This window comes from Erpetoichthys calabaricus, chromosome 2 (genome assembly GCF_900747795.2).
Source record: "Erpetoichthys calabaricus chromosome 2, fErpCal1.3, whole genome shotgun sequence".
NCBI classification, from domain to species: domain Eukaryota; kingdom Metazoa; phylum Chordata; class Cladistia; order Polypteriformes; family Polypteridae; genus Erpetoichthys; species Erpetoichthys calabaricus.
This window is the reverse complement of record NC_041395.2, coordinates 101,665,947-101,688,956: the sequence shown is the minus strand read 5'-3', so window position 1 is coordinate 101,688,956 and position 23,010 is coordinate 101,665,947. Positions and strand designations below refer to the sequence as shown.

Sequence of the window (23,010 nt, the reverse complement as noted above, 5' to 3'; positions counted from 1 at the left end):
AGTAATACATTAACATTTAAGAAGTAAAGATACATTGAGTACTACTGCAGTGCTTTCAGGTATACTACATTTTTTGTTTGCCCATTACGTGCAAAAATGTATAAATTTTTTGGTGTACCTACCTGAGAACACACGACATATAACTGACCGTGGGAGAAGCATGGATTTTAAACACGCGTTGAGTTCATCTGCTGGTGTCCCTTGTAGAATAACTATGTTTATGTTCGTAATGTTTGACAAAAATCTCCTGCGAGTAAAACGTCAGTGTCTCCCATTATTTTGGTAGGATCTCTGAGATCTTGCATTGTTCGGTTCAAGGCTTCATAAGCTTTATTATGTGCCATGGTGCACTCATCTCAAACTATTATCTTTGAATGCTGCAAGACTTTGCCTTTCCAGAGCCCTTGCGTATGTTGCAAATTGGATTTTAGTCATGAGCGAGGTTTAATGGTAATTGTAATGCTGAATGTGCTGTATGGCCTCCACCTAATAATGTAGAAGCGATTCCCCATGATGCTACAGCCAGATCTATGTCACCATTTGCTCCCTTGGCAACAATCAGGTTTATTAAGAATGTTTTTCCTGTTCCTCTGTGGTCATACGTAATTTCTGTTTCAAACGCTCATACGTAATTTCTGTTTCAAACGCGAAAAGAATTTTATATATATAGATTATTTGTTTATTGTTTATTGTGGTGGTTGTGGTGCTTTGGGGCACAACACAGAAAAGAGAAGAAATGAATTACTTCTTAGTGATTTTATCCCATGTCTTGCGTACTGTCCGTAGGGGAAAAGGTGAGCAACAGCGCCACCAGGCATCCACATTGTGACAATCCATTAAATCTTACCATACAAAAAAAAAAAAAGATACCCAGAGATTTTGCCCTTTCTTTGTAATATGGTGAGTATATAGTGACTAACAAATATATTAACTTTGATGCTGCTTATATTGTAACTCATAGGCATGGCACAAAGCTCACCATCACCTCCTGGAATTAAACTCAATAGCACACATCCAAAGCTTCCATGTTCTTTTTGCCTCCTACTACAACAAGTGCAATTTGAGTCTGTTAGAAGCTACTGTTTTACTGTGTATCTTTAAATATACATTTTTTAAATTAGTAGTGTACAATTGCTGTTATGTGGAAAAATATCAGCAGTCGGTCCTTAAGATGAGGTGGTTTGCAAAACATATAGTCAAAGTCTGACATTTTAGATTACCTACTTGAGAGAAGATTGATGCATGTATAATTTAAATACTTTCAATACACCTGTCAATGATTTGCCATATGCTTAAAATAGAAACTCTACTAGTTCAGTATGTCTGTGCAGAACATGTTAAAAGAAAATAATTTTATTGAAACAAAATAAGACATGCAGTGTAAATTGGTAAGTTGGTGTGTAATTGATAGGATTTCCAGTGTGTGAAGGCTTTACATAACAATTTAGATCTGAGCAATCCTGTGAGGTCTAGGAACAAGAATGAGCCTGGTCCCAAACTCAAAGACCTGCTTTCATGAGCTGAACAAAAAAACAAAAAATAACTGTTTAACATCTGGCTCAATACACAAAACAGTACTTTTTAATATATTTAAAAGTTTAAATCAAAGGATAAAACGGCAAAAACAAGATCAAAAGGTGCCAAAAAGGATTGCCTGACAGGGATAAGCCCAAAGATTAACAAAATCAAGTACACAATCCAAAAGTCAGAATTCAAGTACCAAAGCACTAGAACTTGCAGAATCCACAAAATGAAAATCAAATCCGAATAAAAATTAACAGGAACCTGTGCCTCAGTGCCCAACTTGTGGCCTGCAAAACTCTTAAATAGGCACTTGGCAGTCCTATAGCTGAAGAATCAGTAGGTGCAATATACGGTACATAAAACAATGACAATAACATCAAGAAAATTACATTAATAAAAAGTTATAAGAAAAAAAGCAATGTCCATCAAGAAATAATAAAAAATAAACAGAAACAAAGCACAAAAAGAAAAATACTATTGAAAACACAAAAAAAAGTTTAAATGAAAAGAACAGAAATAGAGAAGAAACCCTGGGTAATAGCACAATGTTTACAAGTATTGTTTTTCTGCCAATGCTTTTTTGTTTCTTGGTTACACTAGGTCACTGCCATTTTATATCAGTCCTTCATGATGTTTCTTTTTGTGACATCTGGCTCAATATACAAAACAGTACTTTTTACTATTTAAAAGTTTAAATCAAAGGGTAAAAATGGCAAAAAGAAGATCAAAAGTTGCCAAAAAGGATTGCATGACAGGCATAAGCCCAAAGATTAACAAAATCAAGTACACAATACAAAAGTCAGAATTTAATGTCCATCAGACATGTTATGTCATTCTCTCCCACCTATTTAAGATTTCTGTGACCAGCTTCAGACAAACAGGCGTTTGGATCATTTAACAAAAACAAAATGTTCACTTTGTGTGCCTTTAAGAATTCCATCCATCCATTATCCAACCCGCTATATCCTAACTACAGGGTCACGGGGCTCTGCTGGAGCCAATCCCAGCCAACACAGGGCACAAGGCAGGAAACAAACCCTGGGCAGGGCGCCAGCCCACCACAGCCTTTAAGAATTTACTTTGATTATATGAAACTTGTCTAATTGTTTCTTCCTGTTTCTTAGTTTTTTGTTTTTCCTAGTTCTATTCTCACTACATTTTATTGTGCATACTTTTCTCAGTTTTGAATTTGTCGCTTACTTTAGTTTGACTAATTTTTCAATGATATAAATTATGTAGACATCATGCCGTGCATGGTATTTTATACAGTGGCTTGTAGGTATATCACTGTGCTACGTTTAATCATCAGTCACATCCTATGATTGCAAAACGCACACCTGTAATATATCAATGTGTTTGCTAGTAAGATAGCTCGCTTTAGGCATCTATCCACCTTGCAAAAGATCACTTCAAGTGGAAAATACAGAAGAGAATTATCAGCCTCCAGCTAGGAGAGAACATTTTTAAATTATGTTTCTGTAAACTAGAGCACTTCTGTAAGTGGCTCTGTCAGAGACTGGTTTTAGAGTTTGTTGGATAAGATGGTTAGAAAATGGATGGACTGGAAAACTGCAGAAAGAGAGGGCTTGGGTAAGAACATTGTAGGCAAGTTATAATTGTGAGACAACACAAAAATTCACCCACTATGTCATTAAAGAATCTTTTCTAGGCAGTGCATTTTAACGTATCATTTATGTGTGTAATCGTGTAGCAAGTTGTGCCCCAGGTTCTCTATTAATCAACTTAGTGTTTGTGTGAATGTTCCTGGAGAAGGGGGGGGGGGGGGGGGGGGCGATGCAGGTGATGTGCTGTAAGCAGCATGTATGTGCGTGTGGGAGTGCACGGTGGTCCTGGCATGGAGGAGGGGCACTGGGGAAAGAAATGCAAGCAAAGAAAGTAAAGGAGACCAAAATTAAGAAATGTAATGGAGTGTACAGGGAGGGTCTCACATGTAGGCAAACACTGGCAAGACAGTGGAGCTGATTAAGCTGATCAAGGGGATCGCATGCCAGTGTGAGATGCGGCGTAATTGGGAAAAAACAATCGCAAACAGCTGAGGGTGAGTGCTCTTTTCTCTGCCAGGGTCTGTAAAGCTGGGTAGATATAAGTCAGTTTAGCATGTTTAACAGCCAGTGAGTAGACTCTTGAAAAAGCATTATTGCTGTTATTGTTTATATTAATATTCCTGCAGATGGAATTATGAACAGCTGACCATCTGGGAAAGAAAAGCAGGGAGGGAAAGAGGGCACAAATCAGTCTCTGATCTAAGTTGAAGAGAGGGATGGATGACTGGTGTGTGATCTGGAGAAATGAGAGAACAGAGACAGCAAGAGAGTGAGAACTGGGCCAGTGGCTCTGCACCATTTGACAGAAGGGATCCAACAGGTAGAGTTTATATCCACTGGTCGTAAGGTTGCTGAACAGTCAATTGTACAAGTGCTAATAGTGTAACATAACAGTGTGTGTGTGTTTGTATTGTAATAATTGTATTTAATTGCATAAAAATATATGATGCATGATATTTGTACATATATTTATTTGTTTTGTATATTTCTTTACTGTTAGGATAAATGCAAGTATGGATTTCACTGTACTATAAACAGATGACAATAAACTTGACTTGATGGATGGATTTTTCTTTTTCTTGTAATTTTTTTTTAAATATTTAAACACAGAATTATATTTTGGAGTTTTAATTTAAATATTCAATATTAAAGAATAATTGTTGTTCTCATTTGTTTAATATTTTAATGCAAACTCTAACTTGCTTAGATGGAGCCTTGGTCATTCACAACCTGAAAGTTGGGCAGGGTCTTTGACTTAATTTTCAGCCCTGCATTACTTTTATACACATTTTAAATCATTTTTATATGCAATACAGTAATTGGGATCCATATGCATTGTTGATAAATGGGAGTCTGGGAGTTTTAATATCATGCAGATTGCCTTTGTAAGCTGGTCCAGGCTGCAGATGTTAATTCATTCAGATTTACACAAAGACTGAACAACTATCTCCCTGATGAGAGGGTGACATGATTAATAACTCTGGTCAAATAGAGATTTTGCATATTAAGGACAACACAGCAGCTTTTTTTCCTTGCCTGTAAACAGTCTTGCTATGAGATGGCCTGTCTGATTCCTATTGTTTAATACTGTTATGTTTTACATCCTAAACAATCAGCAACAAAATTAAGAACAAATTCGAAAATGCATATTTTATAAAATGAAAAGTTTTAATTTGTCATCTATTGATACTAATGTTTTGCAGTGTGCTATTTTAAGAAGAATCAGAAAAAATAACACATGGTAATAAAATGTTGTATTGTGTGTTCTAATCACTTGCAAATGTTGGTATTTAAGTTTAAGAATACGGGTATATTCATCTCAATGATAATGTCAGAAGGAGCTTTCATCTAGATGTCCTATGTCACATTAGCTCTCTGAAAAAGACAAAATACAAAAAAGAAAAAACAGAAATAGGTAAAAAATGTCCTTTCATTTTATTAATGATGCTTATAAAAAAGTGATTTTTTAAAAAATATTATAAATTGATAGAAATCATTTAGTCAGCCAGGCTTGTTTAGAAAGCTAATTACAAATATTACCCGATACCAGTTACTTTAACAAATCTCTTAAATGTTTTTGCTTCTGTCAGATTTTCATGACAGTTTATGTGAAGGAGTGCTTCTTAGTTTCCATTTTCAGTACACCTTATTGTAATTTAAGTAGGGATCCTTAAGTCCGTGATTCATTCTTCAACGTAATGAAGTCTGGATCATCTTTAATGATGCCTTTGAGAGTTTTGAGTACGTAGATATATTGTTCAAGTTCTCATCGTTTTTTTGTCCAGGGATGTGTTTGGTTCCTCCTACGTACAAAGCTTCTTGAAGTGCTACAACTTCTTCATTATGTGGTGACCACAACTCCACATAATACACCAAGCGCAGTAGCATTTGAAACTATTAACAGAACAGTTAGTATTTTTAAAAACACCTACACCATAGTCCAATATTTTATTTTCATTTTTAACTGCTTCTGCATATTGCCTGGGAGGTCTCTCAATCCTTTTCATTTTTTCCCTACTGTAGAGTTGTGTCCATCTTCCTTCATTTATATTTTCTCTTCATGTCAAGTCAAGCTGGGGAGCATGCACTGGTACAGTGCATTGCTGCACCCACCACACGATGAAATAGCTCAGGATCCCGGCTGGCAGCACCTGGAAATCCAAAAGCTTTGGAAATGAGTTTCTATCTGACGCAGCCAGGTGTTACGTGGGCGACCCCTTGGCTTGGTCCAGCCATTTGGGTCCTCAATGAGGATCCTACAAGCCGGATAATAATAATAATAATAAATAATTCATTACATTTATATAGCGATTTTCTCCATACTCAAATCGCTATCCACACAGGGAGGAACCAGGAAGCGAACCCACAATCTTCCACAGTCTCCTTACTGCAAAGCAGCAGCACTACCACTGTGCCACATGTGAGGATCACCCTCAGGAAATTGCGCCACATGGCTGTAGTACCATAACTGACGGTCCCTCAGAATGCAGGTAATGTGCCTTATATTGGGACTCCATGAGCAACCGCTCATTGGACACAAAGTCAAGAGAGATACAGTACCAAAGGAGTCCAGTCCATGTCTCAGCTCACTGGATAGTGTCCATGTCTCGCAACCATATAGCAAGACATGAAGCACCAGGACTCTAAAGACTTGGACCTTCGTCCTTTTGCATATTTAGTACTTTACACTGTCTTAAGCTGATGTGCATTTTCAAACTGTTTGCTCAGTTTTGAAGTTTGTCCAGGTCTTTTTGAGAGGGGTTGACTCCTTCCTCAGTATTTGTTATCAATCTGTTCTTACTGTCATTTTTACATATTATTGGTTTACCCACTATATCAAAATCAATATTATTAATACTTCAAAAATCAATAGTGTATAATTCAGTGTATTACTCCCAGTGCAGATCCCACCCCATCCCATGTGGAATGTTATCTATACTTGCTCTCTCCCATTAACCAGCTTGATATCCAGGTTTGTAATGTAGCACTGAAGCCAATCGCTTCCAGCTTAAGGATTAATCTTTGTTGTGGAATCACATCAAAAGCTTTTTTGAAAGTCTATGAAAGATTTTGTCATACACTTTGCTTTTGTCTTCTGCTCCCATGTGATTTTGATAAGTGCTTTGGGACTACAACTAACATTAGGAGGAAAATGAAATAAAAAATTAGACAATGAAAATTCACTTTGACAGCTACAAATTCGTTAATACATTTTCTAAAATTGACTTTTGTTGTACAAGGAAGAAAAGGAGTGGGAGTATATGATGAGAACATCAGATACATGAGAAGACTGAACCATGAATCAGACGGCAATGCAAAATAGGGTTTAAAAATATTACTACACTCACATGCTTACTAGGCCAATTAAAAGGCATTAATTATCTGACAAACACATCCGTGAGAGGTGATAGGAAGCCAGAGTACCTTGGCAAAACTCTAGCTGATACAGTAGGAATGTCCTCAATACACATAAACATTCACTGGACTGAAAATTGCAGTGATAACCAGTTGGAAAGTTAACATTCAGACTCACTAAATCCAACCCAGGTTTACCGGGTCCCATTCTAGTAGCACTGGGCACATAAGATAGGCACAAACATTTGATGAGGTGCCAGTCCATTGCAGAGACCGCTAATGCACACATCTATACTGGACCAAGGTAGAATTTCCAAATAACCTAACACACGTCCTTGGGTTGAACCAGAAAAAAAAAAAAAAAGAAAAACAAAGACACAGACAGATCTTGTAAGCCATACAGACAACAACTGGGCATGTGATGGAAATCTAGGTTTATGAGATGGCAGTGGAAACATTTTGCCATTGTGGTAAGCACAGGTCCAAAAATATTACACTTTCTATTTCTAAGACTAAAAGTCCTCTTTAGTGAATTCAGGGAATAATATTTAAGGAAAACTTTTCATGTTAAAAAGGTAACATACAAAACATCTGACAGATTATCAAAGCTCATACATTCTTTCTAATAAGGTTTTATAATTTTGTTTATTTTTTTTCAGATGAATAAAAGGAACTTATATGAAATGCTAGTTTAGATTTTACAACACTGACACAAATGAATTAGTGAGAAAAAGATGTGGAGTTTTTACTCTCAAATAAATTGCACCTTACAGACAAAAGCAATTATTAAAACAATAACATGTAAAATTAATAAAAAAATGTACTTTCATTCTTAAACCCTCTTAATGCAATGAAAACTGGAAAATGTTCAATTAATTCAATGTATTAAGAAGTTACCAAACACCGTAAAAGTAACTTGTGAATCAGTATAATGTTCCTCCAAATGCAACTTTACCCAAACTGTGTCCCAGTCTGCTCTGATATATTCTTTGTACACCCACACAACAGAAATGGCTGGAAAACATCTTATGGGCTAAGTATTAAATAAATGAAGTTATGCATTTTAAGACATTCTTGTTTATCATGGCACTGGAGATGTGTTGAACTGTTGAACATTCAAGTAAGAATTTCACAATAAACTGTGCACGTGACAATGCTTGCAGTACTACTACTGCTACCATAACTGAACAATCTGGACTTTGGTAGACTTGGGAAAGTCATCCAAGTGGAGATTCAATGATATAATTCAACAGCAGAGATTTTACTTTGCTGCCTTAAACACACTAAATTAATTGCAGCAAACACTCTGACAACAAGAGCAGGCAAACAAAGAGAGACTTCTGGGAGTAGAAAGTGTACTTACAAATGTAAATATAAGGGGCCTGTATGTTAATCTATCTTCTGAACCCACTGTTTTTCAAAGAGAGTTCAGTTTGCAGCTGGACTGGGTGAATGGAAGAAACAAACTCTGTCAAGAGATGCCAGTCCATTTCACAAGATAGTTGTATACACACGCATACACACTTATATAACATTCACACCGATTTAGAATGTGCAGTAAACCCAATGTTTGAATGAACACAAAAAGAACAAACAAATTAGAACAAGCAAATTCTCCACAGAAGGTGCCCATAGCCCGGAACAGAACCAAATACTATGAGATAGCAGCACTACCTCCACCACCACCTACTGTCACATTTTCTGTTTTTGGTCATAGCTAGCCAACCATGTACTTGAACCAATCAGCAAAATATCCTGTGGTGCTTGAGGGTCTTGTTAGTAGTCCTTTGTTGGCTGACTAATGAAATCTTATTCTGGTACTATAGAGTATAATTTAAATTAGCTGTGGAGTAGGAGTAATCTAGCACAAGGATAGTGGAAAGACCAAAGTAGTCAGAAATCATGCAAAGATCATAACCGGGAATGACAAAATACTCAAAACTTAATTGAAAACTAGAAATCAGAATCGAAGAAGTATGGTTTAAGGAATTTAACCAGCAAAGTAAACTATAAAAACCACGACGAAGAGAGAGTTTAGGGCTGGTATCCACACTCTGGTATAGTGACAGGAAGTGAGGGGTGACTTTTTATTACACATGTGTCATTACCAAGGTGACACAACAACAGATTGCACGCACTCTTTAGTAAAGTAACAAAAATAGTATTGGAAATGGCACAAAAAATGTATATCCATCCATCCATCCATTACCCAACCCGCTATTATCCTAACTACTGGGTCACGGAGGTCTGCTAGATCCCAGCCAACACAGGGCGCAAGGCAGGAAACAAACCCTGGGCAGGGTGCCAGCCCACCACAGAAAAATTTATATTTTTGGTTTTTTTTGTTCTTTATTTCGTCTTATACGATTTCTCGTATTAGAAATTTGTTAGTTTTCGCATACCCCTTGGGGTCAGAGCGCAGGGTCAGCCATTGTACAGCGCCCCTGGAGCAATTACAGGTTAAGGGTCTTGCTCAAGGGCCCAGCAGAGTAGGATCTCTTTTGGCAGTGACGGGGATTCGAACCGGCAACCTTCAGGATACCAGCGCAGATCCTTAGCCTCAGAGCCACCACTCCACCCCAAATATAAAGTACAATTAGATTCTGCATGAATCGAAACCTCATATAGGTATCAAATATCTTGATAACATTTAACAAATAAATCCATAAAATAAAAAACAGAAACATCTCATAACACTTGAACTTCTGACCAGCACCACGCAGGACAGATAGCAGCAATACTAATGCTAGCTTAAATAGCAGCAAAACCTCTGGATGAAATATCGTCGTTTGTAACATTTCCATTGTTCTGTCCCAAACCCAACCAACATTTACAAATGGAGAGTTTTGTTTCCTTTTCTTAAAAAAGCAGGGTTAAAATAAATGAAATTTCACAAGCTAAAATGATTATTTTATTGTGCAGATACAGGTGATTTTCTGCCATAAACCAATCTTCTGCAGTGCCACCCTGCAACAGACCAGAGCTGCAGCTCCAGTTAATTAAGAGCATTGAAGGCAGAAACAAGCTATTTCATGCAGGCTACAATAAAAAATAATCTTAACAATGAGGTTCGTCTTTGAGCATATTTTCACATTCAACTAATAATGGGCACTGACTGATGTATATCATCAGCATGACATGTTTTTTAAATTTATATTTAGAAACACCCTACAATTCTAATTTAAGGATTCCAAAAGGTTAGACTTCCTGGGACCCCATTTCGCACACTGATTTGACCTAATCAACATTATTCAGATCTATCCTGTTGATTCAGTGTGACTCTATTACAAGCAATGCACGAATATTTCCTAACTGACGTTCATTTTTTTTAAAAAATTTTCTTCAGTGTGTGCTTCAACAAAGATATTTTTGAAGTGAAATGAGTACAAGTCTTATAAAATGGAGGCATATTCAGCCCAATTTGTGAATATGTACATACGCAAAATGATCTAATGCAAATTATAACTCCTGAAATATGTACAGTGCCTGTGAAACATATCCAGCTACACACCCCCACCATTATTGATCAAATGGTAAAGAAATCCTAGTTGAATTTATTCTGATTTCATTTTGTCATAGCAACTGTATTTCTCCTGATTTTCATAGCCGTTGTTAAAAATGAATATAAATTAATTTTCAAAATATGTTTCACTAGAAATGAATGAGAGAGGGAGCACAGTTGGGTTGGGTTTGGCATTACTGCCTTACAGTTCCAGATTCCATGTTCAGATCCTTGCCCAGTCATTGTCTGTATGAAGTTTGCATGTTCTCTCTGTGCCTGCATGTGTCTTACTTCCTAAAGACTGCAGATTCACTCAATTTGCAACTCTCAACTGGCCTTGTATTAGCAAATGCTGGCATGTTTTTGAGTTTGTCCTGTTTATTCTTGCCATACACTAATGTCCTGGATAGGCTCCAGCCCACTGCAGTCTTTCCTAGGAGGAAATGGATATGGAAAAAAAGGATGGAATAGAGGAAGAAGACAGTGGATAGTGTTGTTGCTTCAAAACTCCAAGGATCTGTGGTGAAGTTCTGACCTGGCCACTGTATGAATGCTGTCTGCCCATGAGCATTTTCTTTGGGCACATCACTTTACTCTCACATCTCTAAGATGTTATGTAAGTTAACTGTCAGTTTTACATTGGCCATTTAAAGGTGAATGTAAACAGGTTGGAACCCCATGTTATGTTTGATTAACGTTAGAATGAAGGATTCAAAAATGGATGGCTGGATGCGTACTTCACTAAAAAAATGAGAGGCACTGATTAAGAAGTGCAAATCTGTTACTGAATATTGACAACTTTCCCTATTTTGGAAAAATACTGAAACAATTACTGGAAAGTTTCTCACATACAGACATCACCAGATTTTCAGCACATTCTTTTTAAATGTGTTTTCCAAAGATATATTTTGTTTAAGAGCCAAAGTTTTTGTTTGTTGTGTAATTTTGCTTGAGGCAAGGATAAGATTTTTACATTTAAAAAGCAAGAGTCTGTCAAAAGTCCCCATTAGTAAAACAGTGCTAAAATGTGAGTGACCTTTGTTTCTGAATGATTATCTTTCATGTGCCAGATGCTGAACACATAAATTTCTTACATTTTCAGCAAGTAAATAATTGGTCTATCTTGAGTTTGTGCAAGGCCTTTCTTGTTTTTACAAAAGGTATCCAAATGGTAAAAGAGGACAATTCTGACCTTTAAATTCCCTTTGATTCCTTCAAGCTCCTTTGTAGTTTTGGAAAGTTGCCGCAGGATGCCACTTCGCTCCATGAAAACTTCCTTGAGCTTCCTTTCTAGGCCCTCATAGCCATGTCTAATTCAAAAATAAGAGAAGACACATTCAGGTAAATTTTGACATTGGATGTGAAACAAACAAAAATTATATGTAGTCCATCATTTCTTTCTAGGAGGGAACATCTTTTTTTTTGGCTTTTGTCATCATCTAATATCCATCAAAACACTGAGATGAAATTTTTGTTTTTCATATTCCACTGAAAACATATTTTGCCCATTTATTTCAGTCAGTGCCTGCTGTATTGATCATACTGATATTGAGTACTCCGCAGTCTTATCAAGCAAACAACATATTTCATCTTTTTATTTTGACATATGAGAGTTCTGTCCTAAAATATGGATGTTAAAAGCAGAAACCGGTTGCCAAGATATGATTAATTTTAGCTGCATCTTTGTACTTTTGTGTTTGTGACTAGTGTGTGCTCATCTTGTCAATAGCGGGGATGCTGGATGTGAAAAATATCCAGAAACTCGTATGCACCATATAATGTGTGATTAAAAAGTGTGGCATAAAAGAAATTCAAAGAAACGCATGTGGTGTTAGTCTGGGAATGAAATATTAAAAATTGTGGAGCCAAGTACAGATTGGTGAATGTTAAAATTCTAATGTAGTATTTGAAATGGTAGGAAAAAAATATTTACCAAAAAGTGATGAAGAAAGGAATTGTGGAACAGATTAATAAATGAAAAATAATATTATTGGTAAATTTTTTTAACCTGAGTTCACCTGCAGTCTTCAGCGAGATACGGTGGCTCTGACGATCAAAGCCAGACAAATACATATTTCTATCACTTACTACATTTAAATCACACTCTAATATGAACTTCATGCCATTCAAGAACATTTACTGTCTTTATAACAAATTCAACATATAAACAGATTATGTAGAATTTTATGGAACCACTAACTCCTGAAGGGACCGAGATGATAGAGTTGAGTAGATTTGACAGGACTGATAAGTTGAGAATCAAAAGCAATACCCAGAATTGTAGATGAATGACAGTAGACACTGGAGTGCACATAATAGTAGACTGTGCCTGGAAAAGTGACGGCAGTAATTGCTGTTCATAATGAAATTTTCATTTGCTCACATTGTAAAAGCTTGAAACTTGTGATTAAAACATAAGTTAGGATAATGCAGAGTTTTCAGTAATACCTGTTGTAAACTGAATTACAAGGTACTGTCTTGAAACTAACAGATTGTACAGATAACCCACTTACTCCTCTTCATTCCCAAGCTTTCATCTCCCAGGTTCCTTTTTTCTCTTTTTTTATTCCGTATTTGGGCTAAATTCGTTCTTTCAAAGGTTGCCTATTTTAATCAACAACCAGGATTAAATTCCCAGCCTACACAAAGGTCTTAACTGAGATTTGAGATGTCATTCAAAGCAAAGCATTCTCAATGACTTTGATGTTAACTGAGCCTAAAGTCCAAATACTATTAAAAGGCCGGGCACCCAAATGTGAACATAGACTCTGTACTTATGGTAGGCCCCAGAAGCCTCCTCCTGCATGGCAACCCTCACGGGCACCTAACAACCTTCATTTCAATTACATTTATTTTACATGAAATCTTTCAAATAATGAAGCATTCTTTTCCAAGGGAAATATGTTGCATTTATAGGCAAATAGTGCAATGTTTTTCAACAAATGTAGCACAGTTGGATTTAGAGACTTACTTAGGGTCATGCAGTTAGAGGCTTGGAATAACTTGACTATCGTTGAGTAAAGTTCTAATCTGATGGTTTTGGAGATGTAATTTGGCCTGCTTGGATGACACCCATCAAACCCCCACTTATATAGAGTGCAGCCAGTGAATAAATACCTTGCCTGGACTTCCCAGCTTCTCCCTTTTCCTTTGTGTTTAATTTTCTACTCTGGAAGCTAACTTTATAACGTTTGGCACATTTTCAATATCCCCTGTTGTTGGCAGTGCTTGGCTGTACAGTTAGGTCCATAAATATTTGGACAGAGACAACTTTTTTCTAATTTTGGTTCTGTACATTACCACAATGAATTTTAAATGAAACAACTCAGATGCAGTTGAAGTGCAGACTTTCAGCTTTAATTCAGTGGGGTGAACAAAACGATTGCATAAAAATGTGAGGCAACTAAAGCATTTTTTAACACAATCCCTTCATTTCAGGGGCTCAAAAGTAATTGGACAAATTAAATAACTGGATATAAAATGTTCATTTCTAGTACTTGGTTGAAAACCCTTTGCTGGCAATGACAGCCTGAAGTCTTGAACTCATGGATATCACCAGATGCTGGGTTTCCTTCTTTTTAATGCTCTGCCAGGCCTTTACTGCAGCGGCTTTCAGTTGCTATTTGTTTGTGGGCCTTTCTGTCCGAAGTTTAGTCTTCAACAAGTGAAATGCATGCTCAATTGGGTTACGATCAGGTGACTGACTTGGCCATTCAAGAATTTTCCACTTCTTTGCTTTATTAAATCCCTGGGTTACTTTGGCTGTATGTTTTGGGTCATTGTCCATCTGTATCATGAAATGCCGCCCAATCAATTTGACTGCATTTAGCTGGATTTGAGCAGACAGTATGTCTCTGAACACCTCAGAATTCATTTGGCTGCTTCTGTCCTGTGTCACATCATCAATAAACACTAGTGTCCCAGTGCCACTAGCAGCCATGCATGCCCAAGCCATCACACTGCCTCCACCATGTTTTACAGATGATGTGGTATGCTTTGGATAATGAGCTGTTCCACGCCTTCTCCATACTTTTTTCTTGCCATCATTCTGGTAGAGGTTGATCTTGGTTTCATCTGTCCAAAGAATGTTATTCCAGAACTGTGCTGACTTTTTTAGATGTTCTTTAGCAAAGTTCAATCTAGCCTTTCTATTCTTGAGGCTTATGAGTGGCTTGCACCTTGCAGTGCACCCTCTGTATTTACTTTCATGCAGTCTTCTCTTTATGGTAGACTTGGATATCGATACGCCTACCCCCTGGAGAGTGTTGTTCACTTGGTTGGGTGTTGTGAAGGGGTTTCACTTCACCATGGAAATAATTCTGTGATCATCCACCACTGTTGTCTTCTGTGGATGTCCAGGTCTTTTTGCGTTGCTGAGTTCACCAGTGCTTGCTTTCTTTCAGGATGTACAAACTGTAGATTTTGCCACTCGTAATATTGTAGCAATTTCTCGGATGGGCTTTTTCTGTTTTCGCAGTTTAAGGATGGCTTCTTTCACCTGCATGGAGAACTCCTTGGACCGCATGTTGTCTGTTCACAGCAAAATCTTCCACATGCAAGCACCACACCTCAAATCAACTCCAGGCCTTTTATCTGCTTAATTGATAATGACATAACGACGGACTTGCCCACACCTGTCCATGAAATAGCCTTTGAGTCAATTGTCCGATTACTTTTGAGCCCCTGAAATGAAGGGATTGTGTTAAAAAATGCTTTAGTTGCCTCACATTTTTATGCAATCGTTTTGTTCACCCCACTTAATTAAAGCTGAAAGTCTGCACTCCAACTGCATCTGAGTTGTTTCATTTAAAATTCATTGTGGTAATGTGCAGAACCAAAATTAGAAAAAAGTTGTCTCTGTCCAAATATTTATGGAACTAACTGTATGTCCCTGCATCACTGAACAAGTGGACATATGTTTTCTATTAAAAATGGATTTAGGTATTTTAATATGACAATACTACTACTATTATTGCTACTACTATTATTACGGATCACATTATCCACGCTGCATATGCTACATAGTACAGGAATATAAAGTACACTACAAGTACAGAGTAGGCATAACCAGGTGAATGTTCTTCACATTTAGTAGTAGTAGTAGTAGTAGTAGTAGTAGTAGTAGTAGTATCAGTAGTAGTAATAGTATTGTTACGTGTACAGAGTTCAGTGAAATGTTTACATGCATGTTCAACAAACATGCAAAACATCACCACTCTCTGGCACCATGATAAACTTCATTTTATGGAAAAGAAAACACAAATCACCTAACTTTACCTGATATTCAGTTGTGCACCCCATTCACTTAATTTGTTTACTGCTTCTGTCAATTCTTTATTTCTTCTAATAAATAAATTTGCAGCTTTATCCAGGAATTCGCTGACTTTTTAATCTTTGTTGCTGACACATTTTGATAGCCTGCTGGTTCTGGGAGATTTAAATATTCATGTTTGTTGTCCACCGAAACCCCTTGTTAGAGACTTTGTAGGTCTGGTGGACTCCTTTAACTTAGCCCAGGTGGTTTCAAGTACTACTCATCAGAAGGGTCATGTGCTCGGCCTAGTCCTTATTCCTGGCCTTCCTGTAAAAAATGTAGTGGTTTTTGATGCCTGCATTTCAGATCACTTTATCCTGTAATTTTTCAACTTGATCTCAATGGCCGTCCAGGAATATTACACATCACTTACCACTCAATAAATGTGGAATCTGTGTGATACCTTTTCAAACCTTCACTCATCCGTGGTGACTGCAATCTGTGTGCTGTAATGCTAATAGTCTAGTTAGGCACCTAGAGTCTATATGTGAGGAAACACCAGACCTGATTGCATCCTTAAAGTTAAGGTGAGCTAGGGTTAAGGCCAGAGCCTTTCACAGAAGGATTTGGTAACAGTGATTCATGCTTTTACTACATCTCGGCTTGATTATTGTATATATATGTGGGATTGCCCAAAACTGCCCTGTTGTTACAGAATGCTGCAGCTAGATTTCTGGCTAGCACTCGTAGAAGAGAGCGTATCTCACCATTATTGGCCTCCCTCCATTGGCTGCCAGTGAGATTTCGTATTGACTTCAAGGTTTTAATGTTTGTTTATAAGGACTTGCATGGCGTCGCCCCTAAATATATCTGCGATCTCTTTCATCCCCTCTCGAGAACAAGAGTTTTGAGGTCACCTGCTCAATTATTTCTTGCAGTTCCTAGATCACGTCTAAAGTTTAAGGGTGACAGGGCTTTTTCAGTTATTGCTCCAAGACTTTGGAATGATCTGCTGCTCCATATCAGATCTTCTCCTTCGATTGAGGTTTTCAAGAAAAAATAATCCACTTTTTCTCCTTCACTTTCTATGGTGGGTGAGGTCATCAGAAGGGGAGGGAGAGGATAGATATTAAATCATTTTAATTAACTGTTTTATAGAATTATTTGTAGTTTTATAGTAGCCATATATGTTTTTTGTACAGCACTTTGGTACAATTTCTGTTGCTATATAAATAAATTTGAGCTTACATCATAATGCTACAGTGAAGAGCTATGCCAAGTAGGTGTCTTTCATAATCCTCTGGCAAATGTAACTGTAATAGCTGTAGCCACTGAGGGTCATAATCTTTTAATAAGCCTTGTCCCTTTTTACTTCATTAGGGATTGAAAACAATTATCATGGGGAAAAAGCAGGATAAAACCCAAAACACCAAACATTATGAAAGCAAAGTCTGGCACTGATGCAGTCCTAAAAATTACAGTTAGGTCCATGAATATTTGGACAGAGACAACTTTTTTTCTAATTTTGGTTCTGTACATTACCACAATGAATTTTAAATGAAATAACTCAGATGCAGTTGAAGTGTAGACTTTCAGCTTTAATTCAGTGGGGTGAACAAAACGATTGCATAAAAATGTGAGGCAACTAAAGCATTTTTTTAACACAATCCCTTCATTTCAAATTTGCTTGTGTTCAGCATTTTTCCATTGGCTAACAGTTTTTCAAGCTAGTTTAGTAATGCTGCATTCTACAATAACTTTTAGCTTTCAACTAATTAGGATGGGAAAGATGTACAGTAACTACAGTTCATAGTGAGTACAAATAATCATGAGATTTGAGTGTTGGTTTGTGGAAACATTTAAATATACAAGTATCTCTATATATAATCTTCATTTGGATCTTGATCTTTGTTTGTTCGCGAATTAATTAGAAGAAGCACTAGATGGCAGTAGAGAGACAGCTAAAACATAGGCATTGCATTAAGAATCTCCTCCAGGCTTATAGTACTGAAGACTGTAGTACTCCAGTCACACCTCAAAACACAGACATTCAAACTAAACAAATTGTTGTGCTTTAAATTAACTAATCTTTATATATAATCTTCATTTGGATCTTGATCTTTGTTTGTCCACGAATTTATGTTCCCCTGACACTGCCTTGGTTGTTACTTTTCTTTACAAATACTGTCGATACCACTCTTTGTGTTTAGATCTGGCGTCGACACCGTGCTTTGTGTTTAGATCTGGCATCGACACCTGCTTCGTTGTCAAGACTGTGGTTTTTTCTGTTTCTATCCACCATCGTTGGCAGCACTTCGTCCAAATCGAATGTTCACCCGCTTCTTGGAGTCGGCAGTCAGAGTATATAAGTCGGACACACTTCTGTGATTTTTCCATCAGTCTGCATTTGGAGTTCAAGAAAGAAACATTGGTTCTTCCTTACTCTTTGGATTGCCACAAAGCAACCTGCGAGATTGGAGAAAGGATGAGAAGAGATAGTGAGAGGAATCGACAGCGTCGTGAAAACGAGACGGACTGTGAACGGAGAGAAGCAGAAATGCTCCTCCACCACCACATAATTACTATTCGGACAGTGATTCAGAGTAGGCCGTTCCTATCGAATCAATGTCCAAGGGTTTTGTTTTGTAATTTTGTTTCCCTTATAAAAAATCATAATGCTGTGCGACGAAGGGCCCAGTTCACGACTGGCAGCCACGTTTAAACAGGAAGCCCTTCACAGACAACTTTAACACGTGCAACGTAGTTGTGCGCACATGGCTAGTTTATATATGTTTTTATATATTTTTTTTATTTTTATATGTGTGTGAAGATTGTCTCAAAATTGGGGAAGGGGGGTTTTGCCCCACGCAGAGATCTGGACTGTAGCCCAATTTACCCCCTGCTTTGAGATGGCTTTGACCAATAACAGTGCTGTATGATAGGCCAGACATAAGCAATGGTTTATCCCACCACAATGAAAACAAAACAACTAGAGCTCCACCCCCCACCTCATGACTGATGCTTACCAAAAAGACAGTGACAGATTGTAAGCAGGTTGGTTCAAGCTCAAATCTATTGTTATGTTTACATAGCACACAGGCTAGTGATAGTAGCAGTACTGGCAACAGACAATGAATATAAAATACCATACATTAAGTGGAACATTAGATGTCAGCTATAAGAAACACTTGTAATTGTCAGTATGAGTGCCTGCTCACGAGGCTTATTAACCATAGATAAAAACTGCCTGATGCTGTGTATGCTAATGGATAACCTTTGAACTTTTGTTTTTCATATAGGCTTGGGAGAAAGGACAGTAATTGACTTCTTGTACTCAACTTTGAATTTTGTGTTCTATAGGTTGTTAACTTTGTACTTTCAAACCACTTAATTGAATTTTTGTCAGGCATCTGATAGATAAACAATAGCAATAATAATAATACTGTAAAATAGCTGCTTAGAATGTTACTCATTTGAATATGCTAGAAAAGCTGACAATGGATGTTTGACCTGTCTGTTTGGCTCAAGTCTTAGATTGGTCCACTTGAATATATCAGCAGAGTTTGGGTATACACTATCATTAATAAATTTAAGCCTATTAATAAGAAGAAATACAACTGACAAACGAAGAGAAACATCTCTAATCGAAATCAGCTGCACCCATGCAGCCTGTTTGAGCAAAATGGTGGAAAACAACACTGCTTACTGAAGCTAGCAACAGCTTCATAGCTAAACACAAGTGGCTGGCATTATAGAGGACATTTAACAGTAGAATATTCTGGCCACCCTGTAAAAGAGATGGACTCAAAACAGTTTGCTGTGGCATGACTGTGTATTCTGTAGAGGTAGGGTACCACACAATAAGATGGACTCAAGCAAGCCTATCACCGAGATGATAGTAGTTGAAGTTACAAGCTAAGCAACAAATGAGGCTGCAAAGTCTGCTAAGAAAGATATTAGCACTCTGTGGGAAGGGAACCAAAGCAGAAGTAATTTACAATGGAAGCACTGGACAGTATACTGCAGATAGGGAGCCATGGAGAGTTGATTTACTTGCAAGTGTCAAATAAATTACATAAAACCACAACCAGTAGTGCCAGGTCTGATCTGTGGCATCAATGATTCACCTTAGTGTTGCAATACAAAAGAGATGAGTGGAAATCTTATTTCATGATACTGGCAGGCATTAAGAATGACTATACTGTATCCACTACAACAGTGACACAAATGTATCCTAGAGGAAGATGTCTTGTCAAGAATAGTGAACACGGAGACTTCTGGCTGCTGCCTGTCTTCATGTTTATCAATAATAATCATAATGCATTTTATTTATATAGCACCTTTCCCATACTGAAAGTCATTTAGAGCGGCTGAAACAGCTGGCACCGGGCAGGGTGCAGTATTAAAAAAATGTACTCTCCAGGCAACATGTTGTACCTGGGAAAGGGAATCCAAAGAGTCCAGAATGAACATCACAACCGTGTGCAGCTTTCATCAACAGGATAGGATTTCCCTATGTGTGTCTCATAAAGTAAAAAAGGACGCACAAAGCAGTTGATCATACAGTAGGAGAAGAATGATTCAGCTTGACTTAAGGGTGTGTGATGCTAATGCTTTCTCATAGATGTAGCAGGAAACATTGCAAGTTTACCCCCTTGCTTGATTTCACCAAAAAATGTAGTTGGTCTCAGTACATTTATGCTTGCTGACAGCTATGAACAAACAATAACACGCACAGATGATTATATGAGGAGAATTTAGGTTCTAACTAGTTTTAATTGACCTTTTAACATGTGTTGCCATATTAAACTATGTACTTATGAAAGACAGAAAAGCTTTTGCTTAGTTTTTAATTAGAACATGTAAAGAATCAGTCACTGTTAAACGTCTATCGATTAAATTCCTTCTTGTTTCTGGACTTACAACAGGCTGTGATTAAAGCAGCCATCTGGTTTAACATTAGCATGAAGTGCTGTCCCTCTTGGTTCCTTTCATCATACACATTTAGAGACATTAATGACTTATCCAGAAAAAAAGTCAAATAGAGAAAGGTAAGGCACAGAGAAAATTGTTCCTGAAAAGTAGTAATATCTAAATGATGGTGCCCTTTGAGCCAGTGAAGCTTTATATACTGTACTGTATATTTTTTATGTTCTTAAGAATGTTTCTTTCTCAGCTCTGAGCAATTTGAGTATATTCAAATATTTCAGACCAAATCATTTGGTCATAAACCCAATAATAATTTTATCCATCCATCCATGTATTCTCTAACCTTCTTAATGAAAATCAGGATCCCAGGGGTTAAAACCTCACCTTGCAGCATATGTTACAAAGCAGGAAGCAGCCCTGGGTGAGGCCAGGGGCATCTAAACTGTTCTCAATTACTGTCAAACAAGTATGAAAATGGTGCTTGGGTCGGGTCCTCATTGGATGCCCGACAGAATTGTTTTATTTTGTGGAGTTTGCATTTCCTTACTGTGTCTAATCAGCCAGCTTAATTTCAGAGTGGCTGCAGTCAAATTTCTAAGGTACCTTGTGTGAATTTATCTGACAATTACATTTCTAATATGTTCTCATTGTCAGGATTAATGTAACACATAGTAGGGTTTAAAGGTGTAGAGCTGTACACTTCAAGAATGCTCACTTCATAAGGCTGTTGTAGAATTTATGAGATGTCCCTTGAGAGTGATATCCTGGATTAAATTACAGATATCTATAAAAGATGTATAGATATCTATAAATGATTTATAGATATATTTAAATCATTTAACATACAATGTGATTATTTAAACATTTCTTTATATTACTACCTGTTTGCTTCAAAATATCTAACATTGGTTTATACCTAACTTTAAATCATTTCCGATTGCTTTAGCAATCACGCAGCTCAAGTAGGCCACAGCTGATCAAGCCAAACACTGCTTAGTGCCCCCTTGAATATTTAATACAAAATGGCAAACGTTATTATGAAGGAATGAAACTGCAGATGCAATGAGGCTGCAACTTTCACACTCCTTTCTTATTTGTAGCATCTGCATAATTCATTTTCCCAAGCCCTGCTGCTCAGAGAATCTTTGGGAAGTAGCTTATGTCTACAGTTGTGCCACTGTTTGGGCAAAGAGTTGTGTAGCAGTGTCAAGGGAATTCAGGAAAATGTATGCTTAGATAGCCTGCACACATACATCTGCATATATGCAATTAAATGGTTTATTGCAGATCTACACACTTTTTCACACTATTTTAATGGTCTTAAATATAAATAACTGGACAAATGCATGAGTACTTTCCTAACTGATCTGTAAATAAAAAGGAAGTGACTCAAAAATACCTGAAATCCATTTCAACATATCTTTAAATGTTTTCAAGATATCAGCAAATAATTTAGAGATATATTTAAACCATTTTAAAATTTATGTAAAAAATTTCAAGAGATTTCTAGATGGTTAAATCTTCTAATAATAAACTACAATAAAAATCTGCTAAGCAAACTAATATTTTAGAAATGGCATCATTTGTTTTAATGAACTCAATCTGAATCAAGGAATGCTTGATTGCATTTAAAAATATTTCTGAATGATAATTTGAGTTTCCACAGTGGAGCATCAGTTAAATGTTTAGTTTCTCTATTACAGTAGGTCTTTTATTAGGTGCATTTGCATATAATGTGAATAGTCCCTACGGTTGCTGTCATTTCGGTCCATCTGTCTGTCTATTTGTCTGTCAGCATGAAATAACGACTCACAGTGAACTGATTTGGTTGAAATATGGCACACTTAGTCAATGAAATTTGTTAAGAAAGTTTAGCTTTCATAGAGATGTCTCAAATACAGTGCACTATACTGTACACATAGTTTGTAGTAATAGAGTGTTGTACCATGTTAGCCATTATGGATGTGTGAGAATTTAAGCAAAATGACACTTTTAATTGGCTAACTAGAAAGATTACAATATGCAAGCTTTCGAGGCAACTCAGGCCCCTTCTTCAGGCAAGATGGAAACATAATTGAAAAGAATTGGCGACTTAACAGACTCTTCAGCATTAATACTAAAAAAGCATTCTGAGCAACTTCAGTTATGGGTTGGTTTACTGTTTTACCTTGACAGAGGTTACTTTAACAGATTTTTGTCTTTTACTCATTTGACAGCTGCTTCTGATTTTCTAAAGCTGATTGGATTAATTTCATCATTAAGGGAGGTATCAAATCAGACTTTAACTCATACAGTAATAACTTGACAGAAACTCATGCTTTTTTATATGTGTTCGTTTTTAGGGAATTGTTTTTATTGTCAACTGTTCTGAGGTGACATGC

At 36.9% G+C, this 23,010-nt stretch overlaps 1 protein-coding gene across 1 annotated transcript in view; it reads right to left on the bottom strand.

The window, feature by feature from the left end:
- Positions 1-23,010, bottom strand: part of luzp2 (leucine zipper protein 2) — a 709,194-nt gene that overhangs the window by 327,680 nt on the left and 358,504 nt on the right. Inside the window, exon 2 of the mRNA XM_028794214.2 lies at positions 11,639-11,756. Coding sequence (XP_028650047.1) covers positions 11,639-11,756 — 118 coding nt within the window. The remainder of the gene's footprint in view (positions 1-11,638; positions 11,757-23,010) is intronic.